This window comes from Galeopterus variegatus, unplaced genomic scaffold (genome assembly GCF_000696425.1).
Source record: "Galeopterus variegatus unplaced genomic scaffold, G_variegatus-3.0.2 Scaffold92, whole genome shotgun sequence".
In the NCBI taxonomy this organism is placed as follows: Eukaryota; Metazoa; Chordata; class Mammalia; order Dermoptera; family Cynocephalidae; genus Galeopterus; species Galeopterus variegatus.
Window position 1 is genome coordinate 698998 of NW_007726203.1, and position 11161 is coordinate 710158.

At 55.3% G+C, this 11161-nt stretch overlaps 1 protein-coding gene across 1 annotated transcript; it reads left to right on the plus strand.

The window, feature by feature from the left end:
* The first annotated feature begins 6032 nt into the window (after positions 1–6032).
* Positions 6033–7515, plus strand: NPW (neuropeptide W). Its single transcript, XM_008582000.1, has 3 exons — positions 6033–6074; positions 6749–7260; positions 7428–7515. Exons 1-3 carry the CDS (start codon positions 6033–6035, stop codon positions 7513–7515), a joined length of 642 nt encoding a protein of 213 aa, XP_008580222.1.
* Positions 7516–11161: the final 3646 nt, after the last annotated feature.

An 11161-nucleotide genomic window follows, 5' to 3' on the forward strand; every position in this document is an offset into this window, starting at 1 on the left:
CACGACCTGGCCCCGGCGGCCCGCCCCTTCCGGGCAACATCACCGCCCCGCCCAGCAATGGCACCGCCCGGCGGAAGTGTGCGCCGCGACTTCCGCCCAGCGAGGCGCGGGCTAGAGCGGCGCTTCTCACCACTCTCCCATCCCCGAGCGCTCTAACCCGAAGCTGCCTCTCGGAGGCCCGGCGCCGCCGCTGCACTTGCTCCGTGTAGGCCTCCACCCCCCGGGTGGGCGTGGACTAGGGTCGCGAACGAAACCCGGGAGGCCCAGTGTGAGTTTCAGGTGAACAACGAATAACGCCTTAGTGTAAGTGTAGCCCAAATATTGATGGGCTGTACTTATACCAAAATGTGTTCCATTGTTTATCTGAAATTCAAATTTAACTGGACGTCCTGTATCTTTATTTGCTAAATATAGCGCCCTTGTTAGGGACCCAACATCTCTCTCCAGCCCAGACCTCTTTCTTGTATTTGGAAATACGCAAGCCTGGTCACCAGGCAGCATGCCCCCCTCCCCCCCCCCCCCGCCCCGCCATCCCTAACGCCCTGTGCAAAATCCCTGCAGGAGAGACAGCACATGGTGACATCGATCTCAGAGCAGGGCCCATCTCGCCCAGTCCCGCTGGAGAACAGGCCTCTAAAAGGTAGGCAGGGAACATGTCTGGCTAGTGCGCGGCCTGGCACACGTACGTTTGAATGGATGGTGGTGAGACCTGGGAGTCAGATCTGGTTCCCGTTGGGGGGACTATTCCCTACCCTTGGGGGCCAGGCACACTTAGCACCTTCCTTCTGCCATCAAGAGTCCAGATCTGAACCCTTCCAGAAGAGAGGCAAAATATCGTGAGGGAATAAGAATGGACTTTAGAATCATAGAAATGGGTTTTAAACCCCACTTCTGCCACTGATTTGCTGGTGACCTTGGTTGGCTCACTGAAGCCTTTAACTTCCTCACTTACAAACCAGGGATCACCATACCAATTAACTGGGTGGACTGGCCCCATGCAAATGTCGTCTCACTCTCACAAAACCCCACTAAAAGGACAGTAAAGGAATAAAAAAGCTATTAATCCATTAACACAAAGAGAGCAGGAGGCGGGGAAGCAGCTAGTGAAAGATAGAAACAAATTTTGGAATGATAGAAAGATGAAGGAAGCATCCTAAAGGCCTCTGGGGGGACCCTGATGAGAAATTTCACTCACAGAACCACTGAGGGTGGGCTGAGGCAGGAGACTGAGAACAGGGGTGAGTGGAAGTTCATGTATTAAAAACTGGGGGACCCACAGGGCTGGCCAGTTAGCTCAGCTGGTTAGAGCATGATGTTACAATATCACGGTCAAGTATTCGGATCTCCATACAGGACAGCTGCAAAACAACAACATAAACAAAAACAAAAACCTGGGACTTAGGGCTAGCCAGTTAGCTTACTTGGGAGAGCACAGTGCTGATAACACCAAGGTCATAGTGGCCAGCTGCCAAAACCAAACAAAACAAAAAACCTGGGGGACCTGGGACCTCCACCTCTGCTTGGTCTCTATATCCATCCCACCCTCCACCTACCCTCAACAGGATACTGGAAGATTTTCTGCTGGAGAAACTGACCAACTTCAGAGAAAAGACCTTTCCACCCCATTAAGCAATGAAAAGCTGGCCTGCTGCCCATCCACCGTACAGCAAAGCCCACCATTCAGCAAACTCTACCCCCACAAAAAAAATTTCCAGTCAGTGTTGTAGGGTCTCATTCTTAAATGTAGATAGGCAGCCAAGGCTTTCCAGACTCAGAGAGAAGCCTGCAAAATGAAAGACAAGAGACTAAAACAAACAGACCTAGAGAGCAGAAGGAAATCTTAGAAAGAACTATATTTGATATTCGCAGAAAAGATGTTGGTTCCATGAAATGAGAATAGGATGCCTTGGACAACAGCAACAACCAGAAAGCCAACAGAACAAGAAAAAGTTCTTAGAAGTTAAAAATATAATAGCATAAGTAAAAATTCACTAGCAAAGTGCGAAAATAAAATAGAGGAAATCTCCCAGCAAGCAGAGCAAAAGAGAAAATAGAGTAAATTAGAAGGCTGAATCCAGAAGGTGCAGTATCTAATAGGAATTTCAGAAAGAACTGAGAAAATAGAGAGGAGCAAATTATCAAAGAGCTAATAGGACAATATATGCCAGAACTAAAGGATTTAATTTTTCATATTGAAAGGGCCCAAGGATTGGCCAGTTAGCTCAGTTGGTTAGAATGTGGTGTTATAACACCAGAGTCAAGAAGAGTTTGGATCCCCATAAGTGCCAGCTGCCAAAAAAATAAACCAAAGAGCCAATCAAGGTAAAAAGACCCTCACTGGGAGACATGATGTAATACCACAGCACTGGAGATAAAGCAAAAATCCTGAAAGCTTCAGAGAGGAAGGAGTATGGAGAGAGAAGGACATGTAAGAAAGATCAAGAATCAGAATGGCAGTGGACTTATAACCCTGGAAATCCTCTCAAATTTCTGAAGGAATGTGATTTTCATTCATGAAATCTATCCCTAGGCACACTTTCTATCAGCATAAAGACATCAACAGAGAAGACAAATTATTTAGCTCTCATGCCCCACCTCAAATGAAGTTACCAGAGGGTTTGCTTCTCCAAAATATTAGGGAGCACAAGTTAGAAGAAGACCTGGCATTCAGGAAGCAGAAGCTCCAACCCAAACGGAAGCCATGGGGAAGTGTGGGATGACTGTGCAGAGACTGAGAGAGTGGACATTCAGATTGGAGCAGGAAGCCACCGCTCCCAGGTAGAGATCCCCAGAATATACATGGAATTGGTGTGCGTTACCTCAAATGCTTGAAAACTGGGAAAGGTAATTGCAAGGAGTGTGGTATCTTTTGCAGCATTTAGAGAAAATACCAAAATTTGTATATAGGAAAACAAAGAGAAATAATGATAGCTATCAATGAGAAGGGAAATGTAAACAGTACACTACTTGGTTCAGCAGAGAATATTGACATAGTATTTGTCAATACCGTGTAAACACTGACTCATGATTTCACAAGAAATTATAAAATCATATTAAGAGGATGGAGGGAGGAGAAGTGGGGGTGATTGGGGAGCGAGAGAGGAAAGCTTCATCTAAATTAGTAGGAAGTCAGGCTGGCCAGTTGGTTCACTGGGTTAGAGCATGGTGCTGATAACACCAAGGTCAAGGGTTCAGATCACCTACAGCCAGCCACTAAAAATAAAAAAATAGTAGGAAGCCATTTGATGTTGCCTACAATGGATAAATCACAAAACAGCAGTTTATCACTTAAGTCAGTGGCTCTCAACCATGGGCAGTTCTGCTCCCCAGGAACTATTTGGAAATGCCTGGAGACACTTTTGGTTGTCACAGCGGAGTGAGTGGGAGCATTACTGGCACCTAATGGTGTATTAGTTTCCTATGGCTACAATAAAAATTACCACAAATTCAGTGGCTTAACATGAGTTTGTTATCTATGGTTCTGGAGTTCAGAACTCCAAAATGGGTCACAGTGAGCTAACATCAAGCTGTCAGGAGCACTGTTGGGTACCCCAGTGGAGAATCTGTTCCTCACCTTTGCAGCTGTTGGAAGCTTCCTGAACTCCTTGGCTCACAGCCTCCTTCAGGCTTCAGAGCCAACAGCTGCATCACTCTGATCTCTAATTTCCATCTCCATCACAGCCCTTCCCTAACTTGGCCCCTCTTCCACATTTAAAGCTCTTGTGATTACTGGGCCGGCCCGTGGCTCACTCGGGAGAGTGCGGTGCTGATAACACCAAGGCCCAGGTTCGGATCCCATATAGGGATGGCCGGTTGGCTCGCTGGCTGAGCCTGGTGCTGACAACACCAAGTCAAGGGTTAAGATCCCCTTACCGGTCATCCTTTAAAAAAAAAAAAAAAATGACAGAATCGAGAGACTTACTCATTCATCCCGTCCTTAGACAGAGTTTCTGTTCCAGGTCAGGAACACGGACAGAGGGGGGGAAAGGGGGGCAGATGCAGTCCTAGCCCTGTGCAAATAGTCCCAGTTGCCATTGGTGGGTTTCTGAGGGATTATCGTGTGGAGGAAAAGAGAGGTGAGCCCCAGAAAGGAGGGTCAGTGCTCATGGGCAGTTAGTATCACCACCTTCTCCCCAAATGGAGCTTTGGCTGCAGATCCTGGTTGGGGGGAGAAAGAAAGCTTTGTCACCCTGCTCCCTCGGCTCAGGGCTGGGCAGGGCACAGAGCCCCTCCTCTGCACCCTGAGCTGGGAGCCCCCAGGAGCCCTCAAAGGACTCTGCTTTGCTTCTCTAACCTGCCCTGGGCTCCCTCCCACGAGCCTTCTACAGACCCCGCCCCTCTGTCCCCCTGTGGCCTTTATCCTTCCCAGCCATCCTGATATTTTCACTCCCTGCGGCCACAGCTGATATTTAAACCTCAGAAAGCGGTAGCACACCAAACCTGCCGTGCTGCAGGGTACTTTCTCCTTTGAGCAACACTACATTTTTAAGGTTTAGCCATCTGCTACTAGTAGCTGTACTTCAGCTCTCTAACTGCCACTGGGACCACCATCCCAGAGTAGACCACGATTGATCAGTTTCCCTACTGATGGACTTTCCCCTGCAGAAGCTCCCTGGGCCACCACCAGGGGGCGCCCTAGACCCTCCCCGGCCGGACTGCCGTCCCCTGGGGTTCCAGAGGCGCCCACGTCCCCTCCTCGGCTGGGAATGGGCAGCAGTGTCAGGGGACGCCTGCAGGGTGTGCAGCTGCCTGGCTCTGGCCCGTGTCGTGCGGAGCTGCCCGCCCACCTCACACTCCAAGCGGCTCTCCAGGCCAAGGGCTCTCAGGGGAGCAGGGTGGGGATGGTGGGTGGTGGCTTTGGGGAGGCCCCCTGTCCCTGTAGTCCTCCAGGTGCAGAGAGGGCTACCTCTGCATTCCCTACCCCGCCTGTCTCTGTGCCTCAACCCCCCACCCTCATCAAAATGTTTTCATTGACAAGTGGAGGGGTGGGTCAGCCTCTGGAACAGCAACAATAGATCCTAGCCACAAGCATTTATTGAGTGCCTACTGTGTGCCAGGCACAGTACCAAGACCCAAGACAGAATCATCAATGCTCACAAGATGATAATGACGTGGCCACTGCAATTATCCCCCTTTTACAAATGAGGAAACAGAGGCAGGAAAGGTTGAGGCACTTATTGCTCCCCCTACACCCACCACCATCAAGCCTGGGGCAGGCCTGAGCCTAGCCACCAGGCTCAAAGGCCAGCTTCTCACCGGCTCTGTGTGGCCATTGAGGGGAGAGCAGCAGCTGCTGTTGCTGCTAAACCTCCCTAGGGATCTCTGAACCGACCAGGGCCCCTCATACTGCTGGAGCACGGCCCTTGTCTGTACCCCACTCCCCCAGCCCTTCTGTGCCTCTCTCTACCTGAATGCTTCGTTTTCCCCAAACTGAGGCTCTCAGGCTGGGGGTCTAGGTTGTATCTCCCTCCCATCACCATTTACCCAACAGATGATCTGGGACAAGTCAATTCCTCCTGTGCCTTAGTTTCCTCATTGGTAAAACGGAATTAACAATAGTTCCCCTCATGGGATTGTTTGTAGGTCAAAATGAGATATTTATCATGATCCCAAACAAGATCCCTGGTATTTGGGACCTAGAGGGTGCCTCGTGAATGGTGTGGTTGCTGGGGGGAGGGGGGTCTGATTATCATTATTTTTTTTTTTTTATTTTTTTTTTTTCAGCAGCTGGCTGGTACAGGAATCGATTATTTTGAGGCTGAATTCACCATGGGCTGGGGTCAGGAAAGAATGTGTCAGGTCCTGCCCTCTGGGAGGGGGCTGTTAAGCCCAGGCAGGCATGGTGGAATGCTCTTGGGGACAGTTCCAACCATGGCCATTTAAGCAGAGTCCTGAAGAATGAGTAGGAGTTTGCCAGGTTAAGAAGGACGTTTTAGGCACAGAGGCACAAAGGTTGGCAAAACCACAGGTTGTTGGTTAAGACAAAATAAACGAAATTAGGACTGGCTGGAGAAAGTGGCCACAGGGGTACCATGACTGGAGAGGAAGCACTGGAAGTGGTCAGGTCTGAGAGTGTGAGGAGGAGCTGCCTCTTCATCCTGCAGGGCTTGGGAACCACTAGCCAGCTCAGGGATGGCTTGAGGTGGCCAAACCTGTGGTTTCCAAGCATCCATCCCTCTGCAGCAGGGAAAAGGGTGATGGGGAGAAGCTAGGGGTGGCAGAGGATAGGACAGGGTGTGGCGGGAGTCTTGAGAGCTGTATTAGGTGAGGACAAGGGATAACCCTCAGGGGAGGAGCTACACAGAGGAGTCGAGTGGTGCCAGGGCCCCCAACCATCTCTCCTGCCTTACCCCACTGGGGCTCTGTCAGCCTGCCGGTTTTTGCTGTGCTGGTGCCCCACCGGCAAGAGCTCTGGCCAAGAGGGCACCCACCCTTGCGCCTGAGGCCCCTGGTCCCTGGACTCCCTCCCTGGCAGTGGCACTGCTGGGAGGAGGAAGCGAACAGGCGGAACAGGGGAAGCGGGGGCGCCCCCGGGGAGCCTCAAGTCCACTTCTAGCTAGAGGCCCCTTCAGTGAGGTGCTCAGGGGGCGTCCCCGCCCCAGCAGCCTGAGCTCGCACTTCTCTTTTCCTCCACCCACCTCTGGTGAGCCCAGCAGGTACCACGGGGGCGGACCGGGGAGGGGCCACCGAGCGGTTATAGTCGGACCCGCGGGGGACCACCTACTCGCCTCTATCCTCCGGCGCTCAGCTCCCCGACGCCGCAATTCCGCCGCGCCCAGACCCAGCCGAGCCGGTTCCTGTCCCGCCCCGCCGGGCGGCCGTCGACCGGAGCGCCCTGGCGCGGGGCCCGGGCCGGGGGGCTGCCGCGAGCCGGCAGCTGCTCGCGTGGCCGCTGCTTCTGCTCCTGCTGCCGCTGCCCGCCGGCGCCTGGTACAAGCACGTGGCGATTCCCCGCTACCACACGGTGGGCCGCGCCGCCGGCCTGCTCATGGGGCTGCGCAGCTCGCCCTACCTGTGGCGCCGCGCGCTTCGCCCGGCCGCTGGGCGCCTGACCTGGGACACCCTGTTCCCGGGGCTCGCCGCCCGTGACGCTCTCCTCCTGCTTCCCTCGGGGGTTCAGGAGGGGTGGGGACCGCGACACAGCAGCTCCCGGGCACGGCTCCCCGTCCATGGACTCCGGAGCTTGCGCGCCCCGGGGTCCGCGCACGAACCGGGGCCGCAGCTGGACCTCCGCTCCCGGACCCCAGCAGAGCCGGCCAGGTACGTGGCGGGAGGGAGGGGGCCAGAACGGCAGCGGTAAAGGGGATCTCGAGAGGTCTTAGCCTGGAGCGTACGTCTGCATTCCCGGAGTTGTCTCTACCCTCGCGGCCCGGGGCGGCAGTGGAGGGCGCACAGCCCGCTCCCCACGGTCCTGCTGTTTTTTCTAGAGACTTCGGAGAGACCTCACCCGCCCAGCCTTGGTTCCTGCTGCAGACCTCCTTCGCTGGTCCCCGCCTGGCCCCAGCACCGCCCTGACAGCATCCTCTACCCGCGGAGCCCCCGCACCCGGCCCGGGAGGATTTGCTGCGTCCTGCAGGGCGAGCAACGCCCGCCGGGTGGTTCTGTCCGGTTAATAAAACCCGCCTGATTTCTGCGCCCCCGCGTGTGACCCTGTGTACTTTGCCATCTAGCTTAAGGGCGCAAACAGCTGCACCCACGCCCTGGCAAATGTCAGGAGCCCCCTGCTGACCAGGGGATGGGGGCCCCCTCTCCAGCCTCAGCGATGTGTGTCATTGGGGGGCAGAAGGGGGGCGAAGGAGAGACATCAGGGACTGGTTCCTCTCCTCTGCCTGTGCTGCCCCTTCTGTTTCGGGGTGGGGTTATCAGGCCTGGTTCCAAGGTGTGGTGACCCTAGGGACTTCTATGGGGTGGAGATCCTGGGCCTTGTCCGCACCCATTGGGGTGTACAGGAGGAGGAAAGCAGAAGCTCTTACCTGCTGAACCGGACCCCCCACCCAAGCCTCCCAGGAGCCCTACATGGGGCCCCTCCCTATGCCCTCTGGCCATGCTGGGGAGAATGTCCCCCTGCACAGTGGGCTGTGACCTTCAGCCCAGGCAACCCACCTGGACTCTCCCCCTTTTCCCAGCATTCATTTCACACCTGTGTCTCCCTGAACTCCCCTGCACCACTGGCTTCCTTCCAGAGAGGAACTGGGAGCCCCAGCCCTCTTCTCATGACTGTGCTGTCCTCCTAGGGAGGAAGGGTTCCTCCAGCTGAGCCCCCTTGCTTCCTCAGAGACCCCTTCTCCTCTATCCCCCTCTGCGTTTCCAGTCATTGGCTCCAGCCCCCCACATAAATGTGCTCTGCCATCTGGAATAAACCGGACCCCTCCACTGGGGTACCTCCAGCTCCCCTGTCACAGGTGTCCCCGAGCTCCTCCACCCTCCTACTTCCTCTTAACCCTCTTTAAAATTTGGCCCCTGACTTCCACAACTGTCCTGGACCTCACACCACCCAGGTCACTGTGCCTGACGCCATCATCCCTTGGAGGTCTCCTTGGCCATGTTACAGGGTCTCCTGTGTGGCGACCCAGCAAGGACTGGAGGAAAGGTGGTCCCAGGTCTGTCTACCAGCCTGGCTTTGGGGCACCCATGTGGAACCAGCTCCCACATTCCCCTCCTGGCTTCTGGCAGCCCCTGCCCCTTCCTGGCTGTCCCTTCTGATCTGAGTACATCTTTCTGCCTACTTGGCCCCCAAATGTGGGTGCTCCTTTTTTCTGCACCCCCCAATTCCTATGGACCCCTAAATTTATTTAACTTGATTGCACCCAGCCCTTTCCTAGGATCTGTACTGGAGAAAGAGGTGGTCATGACCCCTCAGGTTGACCCGTTCTCCTCCCTCCAAGCCCATTCACTCCCACTCCTGCCCCTGCTCCTCACCGAACCTGACCTTTCAAAACATACATGTCCTGACCTTGTCACTCACAAATGCACACACCTCAAGGGCTCCCCACTGCCTATGGGAAAATATCCACGTTCCCGGGTCAGGGCTCAGGGCTGGCCCCGTCCCAGTCCCATGGCTCCATCCCTTCTCCCACCTCCTGCTCCAGCCTGCAGGAACTTAGGGAAGGCTCCAGAACAGCCTGGAGTGCTCCCACCCTGAAGGACTTCAGGCCCCAGGCTGGTGAAATACCCCTTTGGGGCCTGCCCTAGCTCAGGTCAAGGTACACAAATCCCTATTTCTGTGGGTCTCAGAGATGTTTCCCCAGTGCTTGCCAGCTCCTGTGGTCCACAAATGCTTGGTCACAAGTGCTGGGGTACTTGTGAGGGGCCCAGATTTTATGTTGCCTGGAGGTACCCTAGCCCAGAGAGGTTTGTGCCAGGTCTAAGGTGGAGGAGCAGAACCGATCAGGTAGGTGTGCAGATGCCCGGCTTCTCTGCCTACCACTACCCATGACACTCTAATGCCTCTGCATCCGGCAGGACCGGATCGGATCGAAGCCACAGGGGCGGGACCTGGGGCAGTCCCGGGGACAATGCGATGCCCACCATAACCGGCAGGTGGCGGTGCGTGGCTACTGTTCTGGGCGACGGCCATCTACCGGGCCTCCTGTGGTAGGTGGGGCTAGGGGCGGGCGGCGGGCGGGGGCAGAGGGTGGGCGGGGCGCCACCGCCCGGTCGGCAGCAGTCGGGTTTGCAGCACCTCCTTTCTGCCGCTCTTCCCTCCTCGGTCCTTCCGCATCTCGGCTTCTCTCTCCCTCTCGGGCCTGGGTCTTTGTCGATCTCCTTTCTCCTTCCGTCGCTCTGGTCCCGCCTACCCCAATTCCGGGCTCTAAAGAGAGGCATGGTGTAGTCTGAGAGGGCGGAGGCCCTAAGCAAGGCCTGGTTATGCTCGGGGGCCGTTAATGCCCATTAAGGAGGCAGCGCCCGCCCGGGAAGCTCTAGGGTCATTACCGGGGCGTCGGACTAATGACTCTACCCCGCAAACTGGGCCTCAGGCCCCTGCCGCGGCCACACCCCAGAGACACCGCTCATGCAGGCTCAGTGCTCAGAGGAAAGTCCCGTATCCGCCGCAGGAACACAGGGGCAACCCGCACCTTAAGGGGGCCCTCCAATAGCCCAGAGGAGGGAAGGACTGAAACTTGCAGTCCCTCTGTCGTAGATGGCGACTCACACCTGGGTGGCAAGTTGTCAGGGGTGGGGTGAGGGGATGAGGGTGGATGGGGGAATCTCCCAGGCTTCTGGTCACCCCTGACTTGACCTCCATCCTACCTGCTATGGCCTGGGGGCCGGGTCACCCCACCCCACAGAACAAGCAAAATAAAGCCCACCCTGCCTGGGACGCTGACCCTAGAGCCTCACTACCCACCTCCCCTCTCCCATTCTCCAAGACCTTGAATGGCTTACAGCGCCTGAATGCCTTTTAAGTCCCCACCTCCAGACCTTTGCCCATGCCGTTCCCTCTGCCTCTTTCTCTGCCTCTCCCACCTCCATCACAGCACCCCGTTGTGCCTGAGGCCAGCCACGGAGCCAGGCTGAGAGCTTCGCAGGGTTGGCTGGGGGAAGAGGCTTGGGAGGCTTGCCCAGGAGGGCTGCTGGGTCGCCCTCACCCATCTCTGTTGTCCAGACCCCCATACTCCTGTGTCCCCTCTCAATTATTCCTGCTACCCTCTCTGAAATTGTTTCCTCCTGCTGTTCCGTGGCTACCTTTATTTATTCTGCTGCTGTTACTTCACTGGGAGCCACGTCCTCTGCTACCCATCCCCTTTGTTTCTCTAGGACATTGCTTTGTTACTCTGTTACCTTCCTTGATACTTCCTCAGCTCCCTTTCTGCTTTGGGGACTCCTTTGTTAGTTACTCTGTGACTGCAATGTCCTGTGATACTTCCTTGGTTCAGGGCTCCTGGCTGTGACCACATGTCCTTGGTTACTTTTCCTCTGGTGTGTTCTGTTCCCCATCCTATCATTGGTCACAGGCTGGAGGATGCAGTTGAGTTCTGGGTTGCAGAAGGCCAGTGAGGGCCCAAGGCTGATTGGGAGAGTCTTCCCTACCGGGGATGGGGGACTGGAGGATCTCTGAGCTCTCTAATCTAGGGGACCCAGGGTCTCTTCCTCCGCCCCATCCAGCCACCTCTCTCTTTTTTTTTTTTTTTTTTTTTTTTGCGTGTTTTTTTTTTTTTTT

Bases quoted from the DNA above. Each gene is read 5' to 3' on its own strand.
- NPW (XM_008582000.1), top strand. From the start codon at position 6,033: ATGACTGGAGAGGAAGCACTGGAAGTGGTCAGGTCTGAGAGT. The intron at 6,075-6,748 runs GTGAGGAGGAGC...TCCGGCGCTCAG, and splicing joins AAGTGGTCAGGTCTGAGAGT to CTCCCCGACGCCGCAATTCC. The intron at 7,261-7,427 runs GTACGTGGCGGG...TGTTTTTTCTAG, and splicing joins ACCCCAGCAGAGCCGGCCAG to AGACTTCGGAGAGACCTCAC.